This window comes from Salmo salar, chromosome 18, assembly GCF_965601325.2.
Source record: "Salmo salar chromosome 18, fSalSal1, whole genome shotgun sequence".
NCBI classification, from domain to species: domain Eukaryota; kingdom Metazoa; phylum Chordata; class Actinopteri; order Salmoniformes; family Salmonidae; genus Salmo; species Salmo salar.
In genome coordinates, this window is record NC_138308.1 from 32,498,715 (window position 1) to 32,525,396 (window position 26,682).

General features: G+C 41.1%; 2 protein-coding genes across 2 annotated transcripts; both read left to right on the top strand.

The window, feature by feature from the left end:
* Positions 1-4,773: 4,773 nt before the first annotated feature.
* On the top strand, positions 4,774-12,401 carry LOC106577255 (polymeric immunoglobulin receptor). The gene is made up of 6 exons (XM_045701035.2): positions 4,774-4,934; positions 5,248-5,325; positions 5,584-5,916; positions 9,884-10,312; positions 10,480-10,591; positions 10,695-12,401. The coding sequence occupies exons 2-6, from the start codon at positions 5,277-5,279 to the stop codon at positions 10,795-10,797; spliced, it is 1,026 nt and encodes a 341-aa protein (XP_045556991.1). The 5' UTR covers positions 4,774-4,934; positions 5,248-5,276; the 3' UTR covers positions 10,798-12,401.
* Positions 12,402-15,480: 3,079 nt separating this feature from the next.
* Positions 15,481-26,215, top strand: LOC106577259 (polymeric immunoglobulin receptor-like). The gene is made up of 9 exons (XM_082964498.1): positions 15,481-15,536; positions 15,721-16,022; positions 16,385-16,450; positions 16,510-16,782; positions 16,952-17,063; positions 17,486-17,580; positions 18,918-18,958; positions 22,283-22,366; positions 25,755-26,215. Exons 1-9 carry the CDS (start codon positions 15,481-15,483, stop codon positions 25,851-25,853), a joined length of 1,128 nt encoding a protein of 375 aa, XP_082820624.1. The 3' UTR covers positions 25,854-26,215.
* The last annotated feature ends 467 nt before the right edge of the window (positions 26,216-26,682 follow it).

Sequence of the window (26,682 nt, forward strand, 5' to 3'; positions counted from 1 at the left end):
AAAGTGCATGGATGAATGGATTATGTGAACAGCACTAGATCACACGGTCAAGAAAAAATGGCGCCAGAGAAGAAGGCTGACGATTTACGTGTCCCCAACCGATTGTGTTTTTTAGTTCGTTTATTTGCGTTTTTTGTAACTTATTTTTTTTACATATTTTGGACATAATGTTGCCGCTACCGTCTCTTGTGACCGAAAAAAAACTTCTGGACATCAGGACTGTGATTACTCACCACAGACCGGCAGAATCTTTTTTTCCCTTTAACGAGTCTGACGAGCCCGACGCAAATGACATACTGATTTCTCTGGAACAGGCCCAGATCCCCGTGATTTGCATGAAGAGGAGGCAGAGAAAAAGGGGCTAAAGGGCTGGCTGCCTTCTGAGAATTCATAGGCGATCGAAGAAAAAAAAAACACTTCCTTCCATTCTGATAGCACACGTGCAATATTTGGAAAATTAAATAGATGATCTACGCAGAAGATTAAACTACCAACGGGACATTCAAAACTGTAATATCTAATGCTTCACGGAGTCGTGGCTTAACAATGACACTATCAACATACTGGATATATGCTGTACCGGCAGGATAGAACAGCGGCGTCTGGTAAGACGAGGCAGCGGACCATGTATTTTTGTAAATAACAGCTGGTGCACAATATCTAAGTCTCGAGCTATTGTTCACCTGAGGTAGAGTATCTCATGATAAGCTGCAGACCACACTACCTCCCTAGAGAGTTTTCATCTGTATTTTCTTGTAGCTGTTTACATACCACCACAGTCAGAGGCTGGCACTAAGACAGCATTGAATGAGCTGTATTCCACCATAAGCAAACAAGAAAACGCTCACCCAGAGGCGGCGCTCCTAGTAGCTGGGGACTTTAATGCAGGGAAACTTATATCTGTTTTACCAAATTTCTATCAGCATGTTAAATGTGCAACCAGAGGAAAACAAACTCTGGACCATCTTTACTTCACACACAGAGACACATACAAAGCTCTCCCTCGCCCTCCATTTGGAAAATCTGACTATAATTCTATCCTCCTGATTCCTGCTTACAAGCAAATATTTTAGCAGGAAGCACCAGTGACTAGATCAATAAAAATGGTCAGATGAAGCAGATGCTAAGCTACAGGACTGTTTTGCTAGCACAGACTAGAATATGTTCCAGGTTTCCTCCGATGGCATTGAGGAGTACACCACAATAGTAATTGGCTTCATCAATATGTACGTATGTACATACCCCAACCAGATGCCATGGATTACAGGCAACAGCCGCACTGAGCTAAAGGCTAGAGCTTCCGCTTTCAAGCAGCAGGACTCTAACCCTGAAGCTTATACGAAATCCCGCTATGCCCTCCGACGAACCATTAAACAGGCAAAGCGTCAATACAGGACTAAGATCGAATCGTACCACACCGGCTCTGATGCTCCAATTTGTAAGTCACTCTGGATAAGAGCGTCTGCTAAATGACTTAAATGTAAATGTAATGCTCGTCGGATGTGTCAGGGCTTGCAAACCATTACAGACTACAAAGGGAAGCACAGCCGAAAGCTTCCCAGTGACATGAGCCTACCAGATGAGCTAAACTACTTCTATGCTTGCTTCGAGTTAAATGGCACTGAAACATGCATGAGAGCACCAGCTGTTCTGGAAGACTGTGTGATCACGCTCTCCACAACCGATGTGAGTAAGACCTTTAAACAGGTCGACATTCACAAGGCCGCAGGGCCAGACGGATAGGATGTGTACTGCGAGCATGCGCTAACCAACTGGCAAGTGTCTTCACTGACATTTTCAACCTCTCCCTGTCCGAGTCTGTAATACCAACATGTTTTAGGCAGACCACCATAGTGCCTGTGCCCAAGAACACTAAGGTAACCTGCCTAAATAACTACCAACCCATAGCACTCACATATGTAGCCATGAAGTGCTTTGAAAGGCTGGTCATAGCTGGTCATCCCAGAAACCCTAGACCCACTCCAATTTGCATACCGCCCCAACAGATCCACAGATGATGCAATCTCTATTGCACTCCACACTGCCCTTTCCCACCTGGACAAGAGGAACACCTATGCGCGAATGCATTTCATTGACTTCAACTCAGCATTAAACAACATAGTGCCCTCAAAGCTCATCAATAAGCTAAGGACCCTGGGACTAAACACCTCCCTCTGCAACTGGATCCTGGACTTCCTGACGAGCCACCCCCAGGGGGTAAGGGTAGGTAACAACACATCCTCCACGCTGATCCTCAACACAGGGGCCTTTCAGGGGTGCGTGCTCAGTCCCCTCCTATACTCCCTGTTCATTCATGACTGCATGGCCAGGCAGGACTCCAACACCATCATTACATTTGCAGATGACAGAACAGTGGTAGGCCTGATCACCGACAACAACGAGACAGCCTATAGGGAGGAGGTCAGAGACCTGGCCATGTGGTGCCAGGACAACAACCTCACCCTCAATGTGATAAAGACAAAGGAGATGATTGTGGACTACAGGAAAAATAGTACCGAGCACGCCCCATTCTCATCAACCTGGATGCAGTGGAGCAGGTTGAGAGCTTCAAGTTCCTTGGTGACCACATCACCAACAAGCTAACATGGTCCAAGCACACCAAGACAGTTGTGAAGAGGGCACGACAAAACCTATTCCCCCTCAGGAGACTGAAAAGATTTAGCATGGGTCCTCAGATCCTCAAAAGGTTCTAAAGCTACACCATCGAAAGCATCCTGACTGGTTGCATCACTGCCTGGTATGGCAACTGCTCGGCCTCCGACCGTAAGGCACTACAGAGGGTTGTACGAACAGCCCAGTACATCACTGGGGCCAAGCTCCCTGCCATCCAGGACCTCTATCTCAGGCGGTGTCAGAGGAAGGCCATAAAAATTGTCAAAGACTCCAGGCACCCTAGTCATAAACTGTTCTATCTGCTTCCTTATGGCAAGCGGTACCGGAGCGCCAAGTCTAGATCCAAAGAGTCTTCTAAACAGCTTCTACTCCCAAGCCATAAGACCCCTGAACACCTAATCAAATGGCTACCTAGACTATTTGCATTGCCCCCCCCTTTTTACACCGCGGCTACTCTGTTGTTATCATCTATGCATAGTCACTTTAATAACTCTACCCACATGTACATATTACCTCAACTAACCGGTGCCCCTGCCCATTGACTCTGTTTCCGCTACCCCCCTGTATAGTCTCGCTATTGTTATTTTACTGCTGCTCTTTAATTACTTGTTACTTTTACTTCTTATTCTTATCCATATTTTTTTGTTAACTGCATTGTTGGTTAGGGGCTCGTAAGTAAGCATTTCACTGTAAGGTCTACACCTGTTGTACTTGGCACATGTGACTAATACAATTTGATTTGATTTGATTTAAGTATAACAAACATGTAATCTGATGTGTCCCGGCATGATATTACTGAGATATACAGTACATGAATGAAATGACTCTGGTGTGTGTAGGTGCTTCGGTAGCCTACTCTGTAGAGCCCTGCTTAACCCCGTGACACAGCCTTCAGGCTTTGGCTAACGAAGCATCCAATTTTGAATTCTTCCCGCCCAGATCAGAAGGCTGAAACAACACTAGGAAAAAATATTTTGAGTCTTTGTCTGTGCAACTGTTTAATGTCAGAAAAAGTCAATGTTTGTACGAGGCCACACAACTCTGATCTCTCTCTTAGTACCAGCCATAGTATTACATATAGAACTATTTAGGCTAATAGGATCTCTGTGGTGCCAGCAAACTCATTATGTGTTCTGACTGCCATCTTATTCAGATTATGCCTATCTTCATTAAAGCTTTATACAGAAGACCATTTTTCTAAATTAAAGTTAGCCTTTTATAGAGAGGGCATCCATTGAACTCCTATACATACTCTTTAAGCTCTGGACCGGTTTCTGTTTCTGTAGTGAACTCTAGTCCCTGTATAACTGTCCCAATAGGCTGTTTGGCCCGCTGGATACTGATGAATACTGTCTTCATCCAGCAGGGGTCAGTAAAGCTCCACCTGGGATGTAAAGTGATGAACATAAAGTAAGTGCAATGTACAGCTAAGATAAGGAAGGAGTCATTGGGTTTGGCTCGTCGAACCCATACTACTGCTGCTGCAGTCAGCCAACAACGAGTTGCAATTTGCTGAAATTGCTGCAGGCCTTCTGCTGCCGTGCACGAGCTGAGCGCCTACTGCTGACGTCACTCACAATGCACTTTTGCAGCCAGGCACGTGTTGTGACAGAGAAAATCGTTTTTGTGTCATTTAGAGGGAAAATGTGTGCATATTTCAAAAGTTGCTAAAAGTTCCAAATACATTTTTAAAAGTAGCTATATTTGTTGCTAGGTGCTGTTTGAAAAAAAGTTGCCAGGGTAGTCTGAAAAGTTGCTAAATCTAGCAACAAAATTGCTAAGTTGGCATCACTGCCCCCAGGTCCTAGCACCTGCCCTTTAGAAGTTTAAGATGCGATGGAATGGTTGACGAAAAAAAGAAGAAATCACACAGAAAATATATTGATTGATATATTGATTTATTTAGGGGGGGCTCATTAATTAGCGACCAAGAGAAATGAGCATCCACAAACTTTTTGTAAAATAAAGCAATAGTAACTCCACACCAGCCGCTGCCTCCGCTCTAGTACTGCAGGGTCAACCAACCCTACAGTTTAGCTAAGCTGTCTTTTATCAACATGTAATGTAATGAGTTAACCTGAAACCTGTAGTCTTGTGGTACAGCAGCTTCCTGAGCTACTGCTGATGAGCTACCTTACAGGACAATGTGGTTTTGAGATGCGTCTATGACCAGGGTTTATTTCCTCGACACAGACAACGTTTATTGTTTCTTTTTCTATTCCTTTTTAGTCTTTTAAGACAGAGAGGCTTCATATCTGGATTTTGTCTAACCACCTTAAAATCACATAGACTGGATTGTGGTAGGTCTAATCATTAGTTTACTTTGAAGCTGATTTTAGGTCTGGTCTGTGGAGATATTGGTCTAACTTTATTGGGGGGGAAATACATCAAGTAAATACATACAGTAAGTACATTAAATAAAGAATTTAAATTAATTTAGTTGAATAAATCAAATCATATCAATTGCATTGACTGATCCACAGAATATATTGTTACCAGCCAATCAGGGGCATGTTCACTTAAACAGAAGCAGAAAGAGGGGTACAGACAGTGATGTTTATACCAATCATTGTCGTCGGTGCCTCGGCCCTTGACACATACATTTGTGTACAGTTTGTACCACACAGAAACACAAACCACACATGGCTCCTCATCTCTCCCTCCTCCTCGTCATCTTCTCCAGACTCTCAGGTACTGGTAAAATATTTTTATCAATTGATGAAGTCTCATGTTTCTGTGCACTGCTGCTTGAAGTCAGGCACTGGCTATGCTGAAACCCTGAAGACAAAATATTGGCTAGCCTATATATTGAGCCCACACTCATCCCTGCCATACCAGCCATGTTGTGCACTACTCACTCCTACTGGTGTCCTGAATGGGTAATTGGTAGACAACCTTATCAGTTGACCGAAAGGAGTCTAAAAGTGTTTTCTGTTGCTGTGTCTGCAGGTACTCAGGTAGGGGCGTACGGTGTTTCAACAGTGAGTAAGGTGTCTGTGAAGACAGGAAACTACATCACCATCCCATGTCGCTATGATCAGAGATACATACAATATGTCAAATACTGGTGTCAAGGAGATTACTGGAATTCTTGTTCTGCTCTTGTACGCACGGACCAACCAAAGCTATCTGGGACGGTGTCAATCTCTGATGATGTCACCCGAAGAATCTTCTCTGTTAACATGACTGATCTGCAGCCAGAGGACTCTGGGTATTACTGGTGTGCTGTGGAGACTGCAGGACGAGATCAAAATACATACTTGCACCTGTCAGTCACCACAGGTTAGCTCCCCTTACCTCTCCTCAATCACACTGTGTTTGATCATCATAGAGAGCTGACTTAGAGTGTATGACATGGTCTTGTCTTTTATACACTATAGTAATAATTGCAGGTCACATGCTATCATCCTTTGGTTTATTTGTTCAGTATGACACAGCTATGTAGCTATTGATTTGGGGAAGACTGTTTTAAGGCTCTAAATACAATGTATTTACATGGTTATACATACAGGCAGTCACAATATAAATATGGAATGGGTTTACATTGTAGGTATACATTGTTACACTGTGGAGAACAGAAACACTTTATTTTGAAGGGTGCCTACATAAGGACGTCATAACATATTCATAAGCCATGCATAATGAATTCAAAGTTAATGTTTTTGTTAAGTCACAGTATTGTCACTTTCATATGCCTAACGCAACAACAAAAAATAGTTCCCAAACCCAGAGATCCACCATGATGTGACATACAGCACTGTGATGCCTGATCAGTTCAGGACAGAAGATCAACATTTTATATACACTGTATTTCCTACAACATGAGGTTGGAATAATAATGTGAAATTGTGAAAATGATGATAATGCCCTTTTAGTGTTGAGCTGTTTGAAAAGACCGCCTGAAATGTCAGCCTGTTTTGGTGGGATGGAGTTGTGGCATTCCATGGGACATCACCATGCATAAATTAGTTAATATAAACTGGTTGGTTCGAGCCCTGAATGCTGATTGGCTGACAGTTGTGGTATATCATACCGTTTACCACGGGTATGACAAAACATTTATTTTTACTGCACTAATTACGTTGGTGAACAATTTTTAATAGTAAATAAGGCACCTCAGGGGTTTGGTATATGGCAAATATACCACAAGCCCCTGTAGCCAGGCACTGCGTAAGAACATCCCTCAGCCGTGGTATAATGGCCATATACCACACCCCCTCGTGCCTTTTTGCTTAAAGACCAATAAGAAAGAGATCTCCAAAGCTCTCTACCAAGAACAGATAATGAGGGATGAGCCTGGATAAATGTAACCACTCAAACTCATGGACAGAGCTATGGAGTGACCATCCAAGATATTAAAATGATAGTTTTAAGCATGTTTTGAGGCTATACAGTGTTTGTTTACATTTACAATGTTTACAAACATTGGAGAAAAACAAGCTTACAGTTGAAGTCGGAAGTTTACATACACTTAAGTCATTAAAACTCGTTTTCGACCACTCAACAAAATTCTTGTTAACAAACTATAGTTTTGGCAAGTCGGTTAGGATATCTACTTTGTGCATGACACAAGTAATTTTCTCCAACAATTCTTTACAGACAGATTATTTCACTTATAACTCACTGTATCACAATTCCAGTGGGGCAGAAGTTTACATACACTAAATTGACTGTGCCTTTAAACAGCTTGGAAAATTCCAGAAAATTATGTCATGGTTTAGAAACTTCAGATAGGCTAATTGACATCATATGAGTCAATTGGAGGTGTACCTGTGGATGTATTTCTAGGCCTACCTTCAAACTCAGTGACTTTTTGCTTGACATCATGGGAAAATCAAAAGAAATCAGCCAAGACCTCAGAAAAAAAATTGTAGACCTCCACAAATCTGATTCTTCCTTGGGAGCAATTTCCAAATGCCTGAAGGCACCACGTTCATCTGTACAAACAATAGAACGCAAGTATAAACATCATGGGACCACGCAGCCGTCATACCGCTCAGAAAGGAGACGCTTCTGTCTCCAAGAGATGAACGTACTTTGGTGCGAAAAGTGAAAATCAATCCCAGAACAACAGCAAAGGACCTTGTGAAGATGCTGGAAGAAACAGGTACAAAAGTATCTATTTCCACAGTAAAACAAGTCCTATATCGACATAACCTGAAAGGCCACTCAGCAAGGTAGAAGCCTCTGCTCCTAAATTACCATAAAAAAGCCAGACTATGGTTTGCAATTACACATGGGGACAAAGATCGTATTTTTTGGAGAAATGTCCTCTAGTCTGATGAAACAGAAATAGAACCGTTTGGCCATAACGACCATCGTTATGTTTGGAGGATAAAGGGGGAGGCTTGCAAGCTGAAGAACACCATCCCAACCGTGAAGCACGGGGGTGGAAGCATCATTATTGTGGGGGTGCTTTGCTGCAGGAGGGACTGGTGCCATTCACAAAATAGATGGCTTCATGAGGATGGAAAATTATGTGGATATATTGAAGCAACATCTCAAGACATCAGTCAGGAAGTTAAAGCTTGGTGGCAAATGGGTCTTCCAAATGGACAATGACCCCAAGCATACTTCCATAGTTGTGGAAAAATGGCTTAAGGACAACAAAGTCAAGATATTGGAGTGGCCATCACAAAGCCCATCAATCCTATAGAGATTTTGTGGGCAGAACTGAAAAAGCGTGTGCGAGCAAGGAGGCCTACAAACCTGACTCAGTTACACCAGCTCTGTCAGGAGGGATGGGCAGAAATTCACCCAACTTATTGTGGGAAGGTTAAACAATTTAAAGGCAATGCTTCCAACTCCTAATTGAGTGTATGTAAACTTCTGACCCACTGGGAATGTGATGAAAGAAATAAATCTGAAATAAATCATTCTCTCTACTATTATCCTGACATTTCACATTCTTAAAATAAAGTGGTGATCCTAACTGACCTAAGACAGGGAATTTTTACTGGATTAAATGTCAGCAATTGTGAAAAACTGAGTATAAATGTGTTTGGCTAAGGTGTATGTAAACTTCCAACTTCAACTGTATATTTTGGGTTCTGATGGGGTACAACCATAGAACTAAGTGCATGAGGCATTTATAGGCTATATTTTCAAGAATAAATGGGTATATATATATATATCTATAAATGGGTAAATATATATATATATATATATATATATATATATATATATATATATATATATATATATATATAATTATTTGAAGTAATTGATTGAAGTAGTCACCTTTTCACCTCATTTATCACATTTCAATATGTGGTCCATGTATCCTCATGACATGGCACAAGTGGGGGATGGACCTTTCCTCTTTTGTTGTCTATCGTTCCTCTATTGTTCCCACAAGGGTAAGGTCGATGACCTCACGGATTCCCATCAGACCAACTCATTGACACTAAAAACACTATTTTGCTCAAAACATATTTTTTACCCTTAAGTGTATGTGGGATTTTATTACTCAACAGGAAATGTTAAACAATACCTGGAGTGTATACTTGTATTAATTATCTTTGAGACATTAAGTTGAAATACTGTGCAATTCCCATCATTCCTGTGGAAGACCGCTCCTTCTGAGGAGTACCAATATGGCAGACAGGTGCTTCAAAGCCTCTCATTGGCCAATACATGGCTTCAGCAATCTAGTGTTTGTATACAGTGAGTGCACAAAACATTAGGGACACCTTCCTAATATTGAGTTGCTCCCCCGTTTGTCCTCAGATCAGCCTCAATTCGTCAGGGCATGGACAATACAAGGGGTCGAAAGCATTCCACAGAGATGCTGGCCCATGTTGACTCAAATGCTTTCCACAGTTGTGTCAAGTTGGCTGGATAACCTTTGGGTGGTGGACCATTCTTGATACACACGGAAAACTGTTGAGTGTGAAAATCCAGCAGCATTGCAGTTCTTGACACACTCAAACCGGTGCACCTGGCACCTACTACCATACTGTGTTCAAAAGCACAACAGCTTTTGTCTTGCCCATACACAATCCATGTCTCAGCTGTCTCAAGGCTTAATAATCCTTGTCTCCGCTTCTTCATCTACACTGATTGAAGTGGATTTAACAAGTGACATCAATAAAGGATTGTATCTTTCACCTGGATTCACCTGGTCAGTCTATGTCATAGAAAGAGCAGGTGATCTTAATGTTTTGTGCACTCAGTGTACATCATTGCCTATGATATGACATGCTTTTCTTCTCCCTTGGTGAATTTGTGACTGTACCTCTGTGTTCAGGTACACCAGAACTCTATGTGGACCAACAGGAGGTGACTGGAGTTGAAGGAGGGAGTGTCACTGTCCGTTGTTACTATAGTAACACTGTGGTTAAGAAGTGGTTGTGGTGTAAGATGGGTATCTACTATGTCCCCTTGGTGGGGAGATATTCAGGGATTTTAGATGGAACATCAGTGACATCACAGCAGATCATTGATCACAACAACAGACACATTTTAACAGTGACTCTGAATGGATTGAATATGGGAGATACTGGCTGGTACTGGTGTTCCAGAGGAGAACTCCAAATGCCTGTTCATATCACTGTCAATCAACTGACCACAACACAGAGTACCACACCTGCCTCCACCACCACCCCTACCCCCTCTTCCACCATCATCATCTCCACTGTTAATCAACTGACCACAACACAGACTGACACCATCATTAGTAAGTAATGAGAGACCAGTTATAACCAAAAATAGTGGAATGAGTCTTTCAAATTCACAGAATCCAACTGAAGTCATTTTGTTAATTTAAAACATTGATATATCACGCTGAAATTGTGTCACTTCAACACTAATAAATTACATATGGAAACTGTTGCACCTTGACAGAAAAGAAGACCATTCAAGACATTTGCCTGACCTCACCCACAACTGTAGATCCTGCAGTCTCCTCTTCCACCTCTCAGGCCCCAGTCAACAACACACACCATGCAGCCCAGGGGTAAGTGTACACTACCACCTCTTTAACCGGTACTCAATAAGCAAAAAGGTCATTTATTTAAATTTCAGTTGCTGGATTAATGAATTGTGTTGTTTTTCTACAGATGGGAGAGAATACTCTTCTACCTTCCAAAAACTGTTAATGCAGTGCTCTTCATCCTGTGCAACGTCATTGCTGTGGTGAAGTTCAGGGCAACCCGACTCTGAGGTAAAACAGGATGAGTAGAAACTAGATTTATTTAGCATTTGCACATTTTTCATTGCGGTATATGTCTTTATCTGCTTCACCTTCTCCAGCTTTAATGGAATATTTAAATGATTTGCTAATAAACATGTTTTAATGTTCTCAAGATCATCTGTCACCAAATTCTGTGAAATTCTGTGAAAGAAAATCTGAAATTCTAATGTATCGAAGTTATTTGCTGTGTTGGAGACAACAAGTGATTAACAAGATGTCATAGTAGGAGTTAGTTTACCAGAAACCTGCAGCCTTGTGGTACAGCAGCTTCCTGAGCTAACTTTAACAGTTTAGGTTGGAGGACATCTGTGGTTTTGAGCTGCATCTATGACCAGGGTTGATCTCTAAGTGGAAGGCAGTCAACACTCCATCTCCGTAGCTCATGTCCCCTCAATTCTATACATTTCTTTTTGTAATCATTAGTGACCTATTTTCCAGCAGAGGGTAACAGGATAATAGTGACTCTTGGTGCCAAAGAGCCCTTGGAGAAAGCTGTAAGCTGAAATACATTGTAGTGACTATGATTTTGGGGTTGAACTAGTCTACATAATGCAATGGTTCCTATCTGCCACTGAGGGGGGCATGTATACAAAAATGTTCAGCTTTCTTCAGGATAAAACACACACACACGTATGTTTTACAATCTTTGTTCGTACAAAAAAATGTATGCCAATTCAAAATCCTATTTCCCCTAACCCTAATTGTAACCATAACCCTAAACCTAACCCCTTAGCCTAAAATATACTTTTTGCTTGTGGGGCCGGGCAAAATGTCCCAACTTGTTCAAATGGTGCATCACCCATCTCATATGTATATACTGTATTCTGTACTATGTCACTGTATCTTAGTCCAATGTCACTCTGACATATGTGTATATATATTCTTAATCCATTCATTACTTAGTTTTACGTGTATTTTGGGAATATGTTGTGAAACTGTTAGATATTACTTGTTTGATATTACTGCACTGTCAGAGCTAGAAGCACAAGCATTTCACTACACCCGCAATAACATCTGCTGAACACGTGTATGTGACCAATACAATTGATTTGAATTGATTTAGATTTTTGACTTGTCTAAATGGTCCTTGTTTAGCCCACAAGGATAGTAAAACCAAACCACACACACACACACACACACACACACACACACACACACACACACACACACACACACACACACACACACACACACACACACACACACACACACACACACACACACACACACACACACACACACACACACAAAACAAGGTTACATTTAAATATTTTTGGTTCATTTATTAATCCTGAGTTCTTGGGTTGTTTCATAGTTGATATTTGGTTGTCTGGTTTTCTATAACAAATCCTCTACTTGTTGAATCAGAGCCTTGGAGTACTAGTCTGTCTTTACCTTCTCCAGCTTTAATGGAATATATAAATGCTTTGCCAATAAAACATTTTAAAGACATTTTATTGTTCTCAAGATAATTTGTCACTAGATGTTGTGCTCTGCGAGTTTGAGTGTGAAATTGATTTATCATAAATAGTTTGCTGTGTTGGAGCCAACAATAGAATGTACAGTGCATTCGGAAAATATTCACCCTCTTCCCTTTTTCCACATTTTGTTACAGACTTATTCTAAAATGTATTAAATACAAACAAACCTAATCAATCTACACACACTACCCCATTATGACAAAGCAAAAACAGGTTTACCTTATTTCCATACACTACCGGTCAAAGGTTTTACAACACCTACTCATTCAAGAGTTTTTCTTTATTTTTACTATTTTCTACATTGTAGAATAATAGTGAAGATGTCAAAACTATGAAATAACACATATGGAATCATTTAGTAACCAAAAAAGTGTTAAACAAATCAAACTATATTTTAGATGTTAGATTCTTCAATGTAGCCACCCTTTAACTTGAGGACAGTTTTGCACACTCTTGGCTTTATGTATCATACATGTCATTTAGATGTTTATATTATACAAACACGTATTTTATTTCTGTATTTCTCAAAATCCATATGTAGTAGACCAACCAGATTAAAATATATATGTTTACCAAACAGTTAAGTGATTAACCATTAAGCACCGTTGGATTATGTGATGGTCAAATGTATTTAAACAAGCGAGAAGAGAATCATATGAAAAGTATTGAAAGCATTGCATTGTGAAAGGCAATTACTTTATATGAAAGGTGTTTATAGATTAAATACTGATTAGGTTTGGTGGAAAAAGTTACTGAGTGATTTTGTGTGTCCTTTTTGAGGATCTGTTTTGTACTAAAAGTTGTCAAATGTTACCACATGTGTGAAAATAGTACCAAAGCAATTAAAAAAAACTGTAATAAACATTTTCAAAGACATTTTATTATTCTCAAGATAATTTGTCACAACATAATGTGAGCTCTGTGGTCTGTGAGTTTGAGAGTTCAATTCTGATGTATCTGGAGTAGTTTGCTGTGTTGGAGCCAATAACAGAACGTATTGCTCAGCATTTAACATGACGTCATGGAATGAGTTTGGCTGAAACTTGCAGCATTCTGGTAATGCAGCTTCCTGAGCTAACTTTAACCCCTTCACTTGGAGGACATCTATGGTTATGAGCTGTACATGACCAGGGTTCATTTCCTGTGTAGAAGGGGGAGAGAGACAGAGAGAGTTCTTGTTGAACGTAAAACCACATCAGACTGGATTGTGGTTCGGAGGACCCTGAACTATGAACCTGGTTTAAAGTGAGAGTCTGGGGAGGTCTTGGTCTAGTACCCATCACTACATCTCTGTAGCACATGACCCCTCAAATCTATAAATGTTTAGCCTGTTATGGACAGACGTTCCGCTAGCGGAACCCCTCGCCAACAGCCAACGGAATAGCAGGGCGTGAAATACAAAACAACAAACATCTCATAATTCAATTTTCTCAAACAATCAACTATTTTACACCATTTTAAAGATAAACTTCTCGTTAATCCAACCACATTGTCCGATTTCAAAAAGGCTTTACGGCGAAGGCATAACATTAGATTAAGTTAGGACATCAACGACAAGAAAAACCACACAGCCATTTTCCATGCAAGGAGAGGCATCACAAAAACCAGAAATACAGCTGAAATGAATCACTAACCTTTGACGATCTTCATCAGATGACACTCCCAGGACTCAGTGTTACACAATACATGTATGTTTTGTTCGATAAAGTTCATATTTATATCCAAAAACCCCATTTTACATTGGCGCGTGATGTTCAGAAAATGTATTGCCTCCAAAACATCCGGTGAATGAGCACATCAATTTACAAAAATACTCATCATAAACGTTGATAAACTTTATAACAGTTATTGAAAGATTTATAGATACACTTCTCTTTAATGCAACCGCTGTGTCAGATTTCAAAATAGCTTTACGACGAAAGCACATTGTTCAATATTCTGAGTACAGAGCTCAGCCATCAAAGCAAGCTATACAGTTACCTGCCAAGTTCTGGAGTCAACAAAACTCCGAAATAGTATTATAAATCTTCACTTACCTTTGCTGATCTTTGTCGGAATGCACTCCCAGGACTCCCACTTCCACAAGAAATGTTTGTTTTGTTTGATAAACTCCATATTTATGTCCAAATACCTCCTTTTGTTTGCGCATTCAGATCACTATCCAAAGGCAAAATGCGCGAGCGCAAAACCAGAGATGAAAAGTCAAAATATTCCATTACTGTTCGTAGAAACATGTCAAACGATGTTTACAGTCAATCCTTAGGGTCTTTTTATCATAAATATTCGATAATATTCCAACTGGACAATATTGTATTCATTACAGAGGAAAAAGAAGGAACTGCGCACCTGTGTGCCTGCGCAGTAAACAACTCATTGTCTTCAGGCAGTCCACTGATTGAATGGTCTCTTATTCTCTCCCCAGTAACAGTAGAAGCATGAAACAAGGTTCCAAAGACTGTTGACATCTAGTGGAAGCCTTAGGAAGTGCAAAATGACCCCACAGACACTATAGTTTGGCTAGGCAATCACTTAAAAACTACAACCCTCAGATTTCCCACATCCTGGTTGGATTTTTCTCAGGGTTTTGCCTGCCATATGAGTTCTGTTATACTCACAGACATAATTCAAACAGTTTTAGAAACTTCAGAGTGTTTTCTATCCAAATCGACTAATAATATGCAAATAATTGCCTCTGGGCCCGAGTAGCAGGCAGTTTACTCTGGGAACGCTTTTCATCCGAACGTGAAAATACTGCCCCCTATCCTTAACAGGCTTTAGCATATGCAGGACATTTATCATATATTTTCTTGTATAGTGAAATATAGAATTTTGCCAATGGAAATATGGTGCATGTTGCCCAATTATCAAATCTTCGTAATCATTAGTGACCTTATGTTCCAGAAGAGAGTAGTATGAGGATAGCAGTGACTCTTGGTCCCAAAACCCTTAGAGAAAGCTGAAATATATTTTAGTGACTATGATTATGGGGTTAAATTAGTCAATTTTATGCAATAGTTGCTGTCTGCCACTGAGGGGGGCATGTACACACAAACAGAAGCAGGAAGAGAGTTACAGAGAGTGAAGTCTATAAACATTCGGAAGTGCCTTGGTCCTTGACACACATTTATGCTCAGGTACCATTTAATATTACAGGCAGACTGAAACCCTCACATGGCTAACCATCTCTCCTTCCTCCTCCTCATCTTCTACAGAGTCTCAGCAGGTATGTGAAACATGTTTCTATGAAGGTCTGAAGTCCAGTGGGTCAAATTACTGTAAACACTGTATAATAAATCTCAATCATTAACAAGCTGTTTTATAGTTTATAAGCAATGGGATTTTGTTTTCTGCAGTGCAGATTCTATTGAATTCAAAACTAAATGTGTTTTGTGTTGATTTGTCCACAGTCAGCCATGTGTCTGTGCAGACAGGAGGCTCCATCACCATCCCATGTAGCTATGATCAGTATTACATAAACCATGTGAAATACTGGTGTAAAGGGTATGGTTGGACTATTTGCTCCTCTGTAGTACGCACTGACCATCCTAAGAGCACTGATAGGGCCTCAATCTCTGATGACATCGCCCAGAAAGTCTTCACTGTGATCATGACTGATCTGGAGCCAGAGGACTCTAATACTTACAGGTGTGTTGTGGAGATCAATGGAGGAACAGATAGCATGATACAATTGTTCTACCTATCTGTCACTCCAGGTAAGATCACTGCAACTCTTACAATTCAGTAAAGTAGAATAGGTAGTTCTCAGTAATGATGAGACACTCAGAAAATGCCAGCTTTCACAAACTACATAACTGGTGTTCTCGTTTCATTTCCTTGTAACAAGTTCCTTGTTTGGTAACTGGTATTACCATTATTGTTCAAGTTGACCTGAGGAATGTAGGTATACGTATATTTTATGTTTTCTATATGTAGAAGTCCGCTGTCTGCATTGTGTCTTCAACGTTGTCTACCACAAGAAGCACCATATCACCAAGTAACACTATGTGTAAATGCACTTGGAGAATAAAGGTCTGCTGCTGAGTTCTTTCTATGGTGTCTGTACCTCTGTGTTCAGGTACTCCAGAACTCTATGTGGACCAACAGGAAGTGACTGGAGTAGAAGGAGGGAGTGTCACTGTCCGTTGTTAGGTACTCCAGAACTCTATGTGGACCAACAGGAAGTGACTGGAGCAGAATGAGGGAGTTGTTACTATGGTAACACTGGAGATATGAAGTGGTGCAGGATGGGTGGTGATTGTGTGAGGGGGTATTCTGGGACTTTAAATGGAACATCAGTCACATTAAAGCGGACTAGTGATGCCAACAACAGAAAAGTCTTAACAGTGACTATGAGTGGACTGAAGATGGAGAACATTGACTGGTATTGGTGTAGAGTGGGAGAACTAGAGATGCCTGTTCACATCACTGTCAGTCAACAAACTGCAACACAGAGAAGCTCTAAGATGACCTCAAGTTAGTAGATCAATCACATACTTTATGATCAATATGATTCACTTTGTTTTATCCACTGGTATCATCTGGAACTAATTGTAATATTAACTATGAATGTGATGTTGCTTTACAACCTGACTACCTGGTATACCATGAACTTCATTGATCCTATTGTTGTTTTACCTCACAGCAACCCAAGATCCAACCACTCAACAACCCTCTGCCTCTCCAACTGCTGAGCCTGTTCAGAATGACAACACAAGTCAAGGAGCTGAGGGGAACATGGAGGAAGTCCACCAGAGGTTATTATCACTCATTCAGCTGTATTATCCCACATATTGTTAGATAATATGAACACAGAGAAACATTACAATTCCATCATACAATACAACAGTTAATGCTAACCAAACACCCTCCCTAAATGAGACTGTTATCACTTCCTCTTGGGTAGAACATCTCTGTGGTTGCCTTGTGAGAAGTAGCAGCATTATAGTGTTATTCTCACTCATTTGCAAGGACATGTTGCACCCTTTAAAAAAAAATGTTATTTGTACAGTAATAATCTCAACGATAATCATAAAATCTCCTAATTTTCATGGTCAGATAAATAATTGTTCCATTTACCATAACAGTGCACATAACAAGTGCATACAGCAAACGATCAATTTATAATAATCCATTTTAATTGTATTTTTAATTAAATGTTTAATATATAATCCATCAGGTCCATAGATGTGAAAGTCCTACTCATCTCTCTGGGCATGTTGGTGGTGGTGACAGCTGGTATCCTAGTAACATGGAAGATGTGGAGAAAGCATAGTAAGTAGTCAATTTACTAAATGTATTGATATTATGACCAACAGTTCATTGCTTGCCTGTGATTTATCTTGAATGACAGAAAATATTTGGAGGAATTGTCATTAAGAAATCCATTCAGAGGTATTTTTGTACTGTAACAAACTCAGATGTAAATGATAACTCCCTCACCTATGTGAGAATGCTGATCATTGACTACAGCTCAGCGTTCAACACAATAGTGCCCACAAAGCTCATGATAAAGCTAAGGACCCTAAGACTTAACACCTCCCTCTCTGATCTTCAACACTGGAGCACCTCAGAGTTGCGTGCTTAGTCCTCTCCTGTACTCCCTGTTCACCCATGACTGCGTGGCCAAGCACTACTCACACACCATCATTAAATTTGCTGATGACAATGATGAGACAGCCTGTAGGGAGGAGGTCAGAGACCTGTCAGTGTGGTGCCAGTACAACAACCGCTCTCTCAATGTGAGCAAACAAAGGAGCTGATCGTGGACTACAGTAAAAGGAGGGCCGAACAGGCCCCCATTTACCTCGATGGGACTGAAGTGGAGTGGGTCGAGAGATTCAAGTACCTTGGTGTCCACATAACCAACAAACAATCATGGTCCAACTACTATCATGGACCAATTACTACACCGCCTGGTATGACAACTGCTCGGCATCTGACCATAAGGCGCTACAGAGGGTAGTGCGTACGTCTCAATACATCATTGAGGCCAACATTCCTGACATCCAGGACCTATATACTACTCAGTGCCTGAGGAAGGCCGTAATTGAAAATGTGAATTTGTTCTTAACTGACTTGCCTAGTTAAATAAAGGTTAAAACATTTTTTTTAAAGACTCCAGTCACCCAGGTCATAGACTGTTCTCTCTGCTACCACACTGCAAATGGTTCCGGAGCACAAGGTCTAGGACCAAAAGGCTCCTTAACAGATTTTACACCCAAGCCATAAGATTGATGAAAAACTAAACTAATCAAATGGCCACCGGGACTATTTACATTGACCCCCCCCCTTTGTTTTTACACTGCAACTACTCGCTGTTTATTATCTATCCACAGCCACTTTACAAATGACCTCGACTAACCTGTACCCTGCACATTGACCCAGTACTTGTACCCCCTGTATATAGCCTTGTTATTGTTATGTACATTTATTGTGCTACCTTTTGATTGATTACACTTACTTTACTCTAGTTAATTTAGTAAATATTTTATTAATGCTATTTCTTGAACTGCATTGTTGGTTAAGGGCATGTAAGTAAACATTTCACGGTAAGGTCTACAGCTGTTGTATTCTGCGCATGTGACAAATAAAATTTGATTTAATTCCAGAGAACAATAAGCCCAAGGACCAGACAACTAACAACTCAGTGGTTGTGGTAAGGACATTGAAATGTTGGTATCATTATGGTAAGTGTGGAAATAAGTATAGCCAGTTATAATTGTAATGGCCTTATCAGGTATTACATTTACATTTTAGTCATTTAGCAGATGCTCTTATCCAGAGCGACTTACAGTAGAGAAAGCATACATTTCATAAATGTTTCCCCCCCCGTACTTGTCCCCCGAACCCACAACCCTGGCGTTGCAAACACCATGCTCTACCAACTGAGCCACACGGGACAGGTATGAAGGTAAGACCCAAATTAACAATGGTTTAATAATCCAACAGGGCAGACAATAGACAGGTCAAGGCAGGCAGGGGTCAGTAAACCAGAGGTATGGCAACGGTACCTGACGGCAGGCAGGCTCAGGGTCAGGGTAGGTAGAGGTCAATAATCCAGAGATGGGGCAAAGGTACAGGTCGGCTGGCAGGCTCAGGGTCAGGGGCAGGCAACGTGGCCAGGCAGGTGGGCTCAGAGTCAGGACAGGCAAGGGTCAAAACCAGGAGGGTGAGAAAAAGAGTGACTGGGAAAAGCAGGAGCTGAGAAAAACTGCTGGTTGACTTGACAAACAAGACGAACTGGCAACAGACAGAGAACACAGGTATAAATACACAGGGGATAATGGAGAAGATGGGCGACATATCGAGGGGGGTGCAGACAATCACAAAGACAGGTGAAACAGATCAGGGTGTGACAGGCTTAGCAGATCATAAAAAAGAAGATGCATTTTTACATGGCTAAATTAGAAAGAACATAATATCTATTGTTTACAGGAAAGTCATTCTACAAATATAGATGAGTTTGGGTGGAAAATGGACTGGGAGGGAGAAATCTATTTTTGTCTTGGGCAAAGCAACTCGAACTGGATTCGATTGTGCAAACTGTACAAACTGATGGATTATTTTAAATATGCTATTGGACAAAAAACAGATAAGGCTAATTAATGTATATGGGCCAAATACGTATATATTCGAAAATATATATAATAGTAGTCCCGTGTGGTTCAGTTGGTAGAGCATGGTGTTTGCAACGCCAGGGTTGTGGGTTTGATTCCCACAGTGGACCAGTAGGGAGAAAAAAAAGTGTATGAAATGTATGCATTCACTACTGTAAGTTGCTCTGGATAAGAGTGTCTGCTAGAATGTAAATGTAATGATCTATTCAGCTCACTAGCAACAAATACATCTATTAATATGGTGGGAGACTTTAATATGGTTTTAAATGCCTCTATGGATTGTAAAGGAAATCACTCTACAAACTATCACCCTCAAACACTTAAGGAGATCACGAAGATCATGGATTCCTTATAAACTAGGATAGATAGATAGATAGATAGATAGATAGATAGATAGATAGATAGATAGATAGATAGATAGATAGATAGATAGATAGATAGATAGATAGATAGATAGATAGATAGATAGATAGATAGATGGATGGATGGATGGATGGATAGATGGATAGATAGATAGATAGATGAGGCTGGAAAACCCTGACCTAGTGAGATATACGTGGAGGGGGCTTAATCAAGCTAGCCGTCTTGATTACTTCCTCATCTCATTCATGCTGGCATCAAAAGTTTAAAAACCTAAATGATCCATACAGGTTGAAAAATGAATGGGAAGAGATTTTCGATGTACCGATTACATGGCACATGGTTTATGAACTGGTACAAAAAACAACACTTGATTAAACACTTAGAGTATTTCAATTTAAATTATTTTATAAAATTCTTGCCACCAACAGAATGCTATATATATGGGGCGTACAACATTCTCAGCTCTGTAGATTTTGCTGCGATGAAACAGAATCAATAGATAATCTATTCCCCTATGAAGCTTGTTTCTGGTCACAGCTTCAGTAATGGTTATAAAATTACAACATGTACTTAAAATGAACCTTACGAATAGCAGTGTTGGGCGACTTGGAAAGCCATAGTCAGTCAATAAATAATATAATAATACTTGTAGGAAAGGTTTTCATCTTTAGCACACAATCTGTGGATACTATACGATTAGAAAGGTAAAAAGATTATGTTAAACATCACAGCACAATTGAAAAATATATGGCACATGGAAACCAAACGAGGGTGCTCTATAGTGATAGGTGGGATGGGCTGAGAGAGGCTGAGGGGTGGGATTAAAGAGCTTATGTTTGGTAATGTATTATTGTTATGTGACTGCTTTATATAAAAGTACCATGTATGTAAAACGTGTATGTTAAATTTATGTATATGTAGCAGAAAAGCTGTATAAAAAACTAAAAGATATTTGTCCTCCGAAGAGGGTGGGGGTGGATAGGGTAAACTTATTTTATTCTATTCTTTTCAAACATCTGCTTTTCTGTTCTTGATCTGGGATCATCTACCATTTGACTCCATCGTTACCTCTTCAGTTGATTATCAATGAGTTGACATAAAAGGTCCCATATTTTAACTGAACCCAAGCTCTTATAGCACCCTTTTAAAAAGACAGAACAGGAAATTGTCAGTTCACTAAATAAATCTGACTGCTTCCTGTCATATCACAGTATTACAGCTCATGTCTATTTGAAAACTAGTGTTGATACAAATCTGTGCCTTCTTGACAAACACCCAATGAGCAACATATGTGTGGTGTCACATTATAATATGCATGAGAGAGATATGACATCTGTTGTTTTCATGTATGTGGTAAAGGAGTTTAGCTCCTCTTGCCAGGATTACCGTGGAAACAAACTGTGGTTTAGGTGGTAAATAGACAAGTCTTGTTTCTCTTTGCTATTTATTTCTTTACAGTCTGCTGACCATGAACAGGACATTACATACAGCGCAGTGACACACACCAGAAACAGCACAGCAGGTACAAACTGAATAAACCTGGTTTTGGTCTGTGGAGATCTTGGACTAGAACCAATCACTCCATCTCTGCATTGTGATCTGTGGTTCTCTCTCTCATCTCTGCAGTGTGAGCTGAGTATCTGAAGTTCCTGTACTCTCTCTTCCTATGCATGTAGCCATGTGTTTCCCTTCTGTGCTGTCCATTTCTCAGAGCCTAAACCCAGAGAGACACCATGATGTGATGTACAGCACTGTGATGCCTGATCAGTTCAGGACAGCAGAGAAGGTCAGCATATGGCTACAAGCATCTCGGCTCTCAGACAACATTATGGCTGTTACTCATAAAACGTCATAGCCTTGGCAAATGTGCATCTGTTTTAGAAAACAATTGTATTTCCAGTATCATTTTCGGTCTTGGAACAAGCAATAGGTAAATGTACACTATAACAGTATAACAACACGTTTTTGTTATTTGTGTCTCTCTCTACCAACAGGATCCATTTCCTGAAGCTGATGATGATGTCAAGTACAGCACTGTCATCCCCCAGCACAAGGCCCAACTAAAAGGACAGACCAAGGTAAAGATCTTCTACTGATTATCCACAGCTAGTATTATGTTATCAGAAACAACAGTAGGTGATTGTTTCCTCAGTGTTAATATAGTCATGGTTATGTCACCATTATAGCTGTAGGGCTAATATATCACCTTTATGTTACATATCACAATTATAACTGTCTACACTTTTAATTTCACTGAGAACTGTGTTTTAATTGTGTACACTCCATAAGAAGGCGCTGGAGAAGAAGGCAGATGTCTTACGTGCCCCCAACCGTTTGTGTTTTTTTGCGTTGTTTGTAACTTATTGTTTTTACCTATTTTGTTCATAATGTTGACGCTACCGTCTCTTATGACCGAAAATAACTTCTGGATATCAGGACTGCGATTACTCACCACAGACTGGCAGAATCCTTTTTTTCCTTTAATGAGTCTGACGTGGCCGACACGAACAATATACTGCTTTCTCGGGAACAGGCCCAGATCCCCATGATTTGTGTGAATTCGGAGGCAGAGAAAAAGGGGCTGGAGGGCGGGCTGCCTTCTGAGAATTCGCAGTCAATCGAATAAAAAAAAACACTTCCATCCATTCTGATAGCAAACGTGCAATCTTTGGACAATAAAATAGATGACCTACGCGGAAGATTGAACTACCAACTGGACATTCAAAACTGTAATATCTTATGCTTCACGGAGTCGTGGCTGAACGACGACACTATCAACATACAGCTGGCTGGTTATACGATGCACCGGTAGGATAGAACAGCAGCGTCTGGTAAAACAAGGGGTGGCGGACTATGTGTTTTTGTAAATAACAGCTGGTGCACAATATCTAAGGAAGTCTCGAGCTATTGCTCGCCTGAAGTAGAGTATCTCATGATAAACTGTATTCCACACTACCTACCTAGAGAGTTTTCATCTGTATTTATCGTAGCTGTTTACATACCACCACAGTCAAAGGATGTCACTAAGACGGCGTTGTATGAGCTGTATTCCGCCATAAGCAAACAAGAAAACAGCGCTCCTAGTAACCGGGAACTATAATGCAGGGAAACTTAAATCTGTTTTACCAAATTTCTATCAGCATGTTAAATTTGCAACCAGAGGGGAAAAAAACTATGGACCACCTTTTCTCCACACACAGAGACGCACACTAAGCTTTCCCTCGTCCTCCATTTGGCAAATCTGACCATAATTCTATCCTCCTGATTCCTGCTTACGAGCAAAATTTTAAGCAGGAAGCACCAGTGACTAGATCAATAAAAAATTGGTCAGATGAAGCAGATGCTAAGCTACAGGACTGTTTTGCTAGCACAGACTGGAATATGTTCCTGGATTCCTCCGATGACATTGAGGAGTACACCACATCAGTCATTGGCTTCATCAATAAGTGCATCGATGACGTCGTCCCCACAGTGACCGTACGTACATACCCCAACCAGAAGCCATGGATGACAGGCAACACCCGCACTGAGCTAAAGGCTAGAGCTGCCGCTTTCAAGGAGCGGGACTCTAACCCGGAAGCATATAAGAAATACCGCTATGCCCTCCGACGAACCATCAAACAGGCAAAGCGTCAATACAGGACTAAGTTCGAATCGTACTACCCGGCTCTGACGCTCGTCAGATGTGGCAGGACTTGCAAACCATCACAGACTACAAAGGGAAACACAGCTGAGAGCTGCCCAGTGACACGAGCCTACCAGACGAGGTAAACTACTTCTATGCTCGCATCAAGGAAAATAACACTGAAACATGCATTAGAGCACCAGCTGTTCTGGAGACACAGCCGATGTGAGTAAGACCTTTAAACAGGTCGACATTCACAAGGCCGCAGGGCCAGACGGATAACCAGGACGTGTACTGAGAGCATGCGCTGACCAACTGGCAAGTGTCTTCACTGACATTTTTAACCTCTCCCTGTCCGAGTCTGTAATACCAACATGTTTTAGGCAGACCACCATAGTGCCTGTGCCCAAGAACACTAAAGGTAACCTGCCTAAACAACTACCAACCCGTAGCACTCACATCTGTAGCCATGAAGTGCTTTGAAAGGCTGCTCATGGCTCACATCAACACCATTATCCCAGAAACCCTTGACCCACTCCAATTTGCATACCGCCCCAACAAATCCACATATGATGCAATCTCTATTGTGCTCCACACTGCACTTTCCCACCTGGACAAAAGGAACACCTATGTGAGAATGCTATTCATTGACTACAGCTTAGCGTTCAACACCATAGTGCCCTCAAAGCTCATCAATAAGCTAAGGACCCTGGGACTAAACATCTCCCTCTGCAACTGAATCCTGGACTTCCTGACGGGCCGCCCCCAGGTGGTAAGGGTAGGTAACAACACATCCGCCACGCTGATCCTCAACACGGGGGCCCCTCAGGGGTGCATGCTCTGTCCCCTCTTTTACTCCCTGTTCACGCATGACTGCACGGCCAGGCATGACTCCAATATGATCATTACGTTTGCCGATGACACAACAGTTGTAGGCCTGATCACCGACAACGGCGAGACAGCTTACAGGGAGGAGGTCAGACACCTGGCCGTGTGGTGCTAGGACAACAACCTCTCCCTCAACGTGATCAAGACAAAGGAGATGACTGTGCACTAAAGGAAAAATGAGGACTGAGCACTCCCCCATTCTCATCCACGGGCTGCAGTGGAGCAGATTGAGAGATTCAAGTTCCTTGGTGTCCACATCACCAACAAACTAACATTGTCCAAGCACACCAAGACAGTCGTGAAGAGGGCACCACAAAACCTATTCCCCCTCAGGAGACTGAAAAGATTTGGCATGGGTCCTCAGATCCTCAAAAAGCTCTACAGCTGCACCATCGAGAGCATCCTGACTGGTTGCATCACTGCCTGGTACAGCAACTGCTCGGCCTCCGACCGCAAGGCACTACAGAGGGTAATGCGAATGGCCCAGTACATCACTGGGGCCAAACTCCCTGCCATCCAGGACCTCTATACCAGGCGGTGTCAGAAGAAGGCCCTAAAAATTGTCAGAGACTCCAGCCACCCTAGTCATAGACTGTTCTCTCTGCTACCTTACGTCAAGCGGTACCGGAGTGCCAAGTCTAGGTCCAAAAGGCCCCTCTAACCGGTGCACCCACACACTGACTCTGTACCGGTACCCCCCCCCCCCCGTATATAGTCTAGCTATTGTTCTTTTACTGCTGCTCTTTAATTACTTGTTACTTTTATATCTTATTCTTATCCATACATTTTTTTTAAACTGCATTGTTGGTTGGGGGTTGTAAGTAATATTTCTCTTTAAGGTCTACACCTGTTGTATTTGGCACATGTGACTAATACAATTTGATTTGGCTTTGATTAGATTTGATTTGACAGAACTGTCCCTGTTCACCTCTCTCCCTGTTCCTCCGCTGTAGTCAGCAGAACCAGATGATAATGTGGTCTACAGCTCACTAGCTCTACAGGTGACCACACAGATCAGTGTTGGTGTCTCCTCTGTCTGTTGTACCAAATGATGCTGATCTCTCAACAAAGATACAGACAACATCACATTACTATGGGTAGTAAACAGCACTCTTTAATCACACAAATCTATCTTAGTCTTTTTAGTTTTCTGCACTTAAACCTGTATCACCACTTTTTGAGAAATGGACCTTATCATTACCATTGTCTATCTATAAGATTACAGTGGTTTGACAGTGACTGAATGTTTCACTTCCTCTCCAGCAGAGGGAAGCACAGCAGAGACTGACTGGAATACCTTGGTGGAGTCCTTTTCCTGGAAGGACAGAACACTCCCCTCTCCTGTGTCACAACATCTATCTGCCTCCAATATGCTTCTGTCATACCTCTTAACCCACCCCAGAAAGACCCCTCTATCCTTTTGTGTAATAAACTACTGAAGACAGTCTGCTGTGTTTGTTTTCATTATCACCACATACACTATCTGTTATATTAGTTATGTTCCATCCACCGTTTCACCTTGTCTCTTGTTTTTTACATGTTCATCTTATTTCTCTCATGTATCTAGTCAAATGTCCAACGCCGGTAACTAATCATGATCAAGAGTGTAAATTAAATGAACAAGTTCTGTAACAAAATAAATATGATGATGGTGATGAATACAAAATGTATTGATATTGTAAAGACAAGTCTTAAAGCCCTTATGCAATCTTTTTAAGAATTTTTTTAAATCAAAATCAAATCAAACTTTATTTGTCACATGCGCCGAATACGACAAGTGTAGACTTTACCGTGAAATTATTACTTACAAGCCCTTAACCAACAATGCAGTTCAAGAAGAGTTAAGGTGTCACGACTTCCGCCGAAGTTGGTGCCTCTCCT

Coding starts and splice junctions, on each gene's coding strand:
- LOC106577255 (XM_045701035.2), top strand. CDS start 5,277: ATGGCTCCTCATCTCTCCCTCCTCCTCGTCATCTTCTCCAGACTCTCA. Junction 5,326..5,583: donor CATCTTCTCCAGACTCTCAG/GTACTGGTAAAA, acceptor CTGTGTCTGCAG/GTACTCAGGTAGGGGCGTAC. Junction 10,313..10,479: donor ACAGACTGACACCATCATTA/GTAAGTAATGAG, acceptor GCACCTTGACAG/AAAAGAAGACCATTCAAGAC.
- LOC106577259 (XM_082964498.1), top strand. CDS start 15,481: ATGGCTAACCATCTCTCCTTCCTCCTCCTCATCTTCTACAGAGTCTCA. Junction 15,537..15,720: donor TACAGAGTCTCAGCAGGTAT/GTGAAACATGTT, acceptor GTCCACAGTCAG/CCATGTGTCTGTGCAGACAG. Junction 16,023..16,384: donor CTACCTATCTGTCACTCCAG/GTAAGATCACTG, acceptor CTCTGTGTTCAG/GTACTCCAGAACTCTATGTG.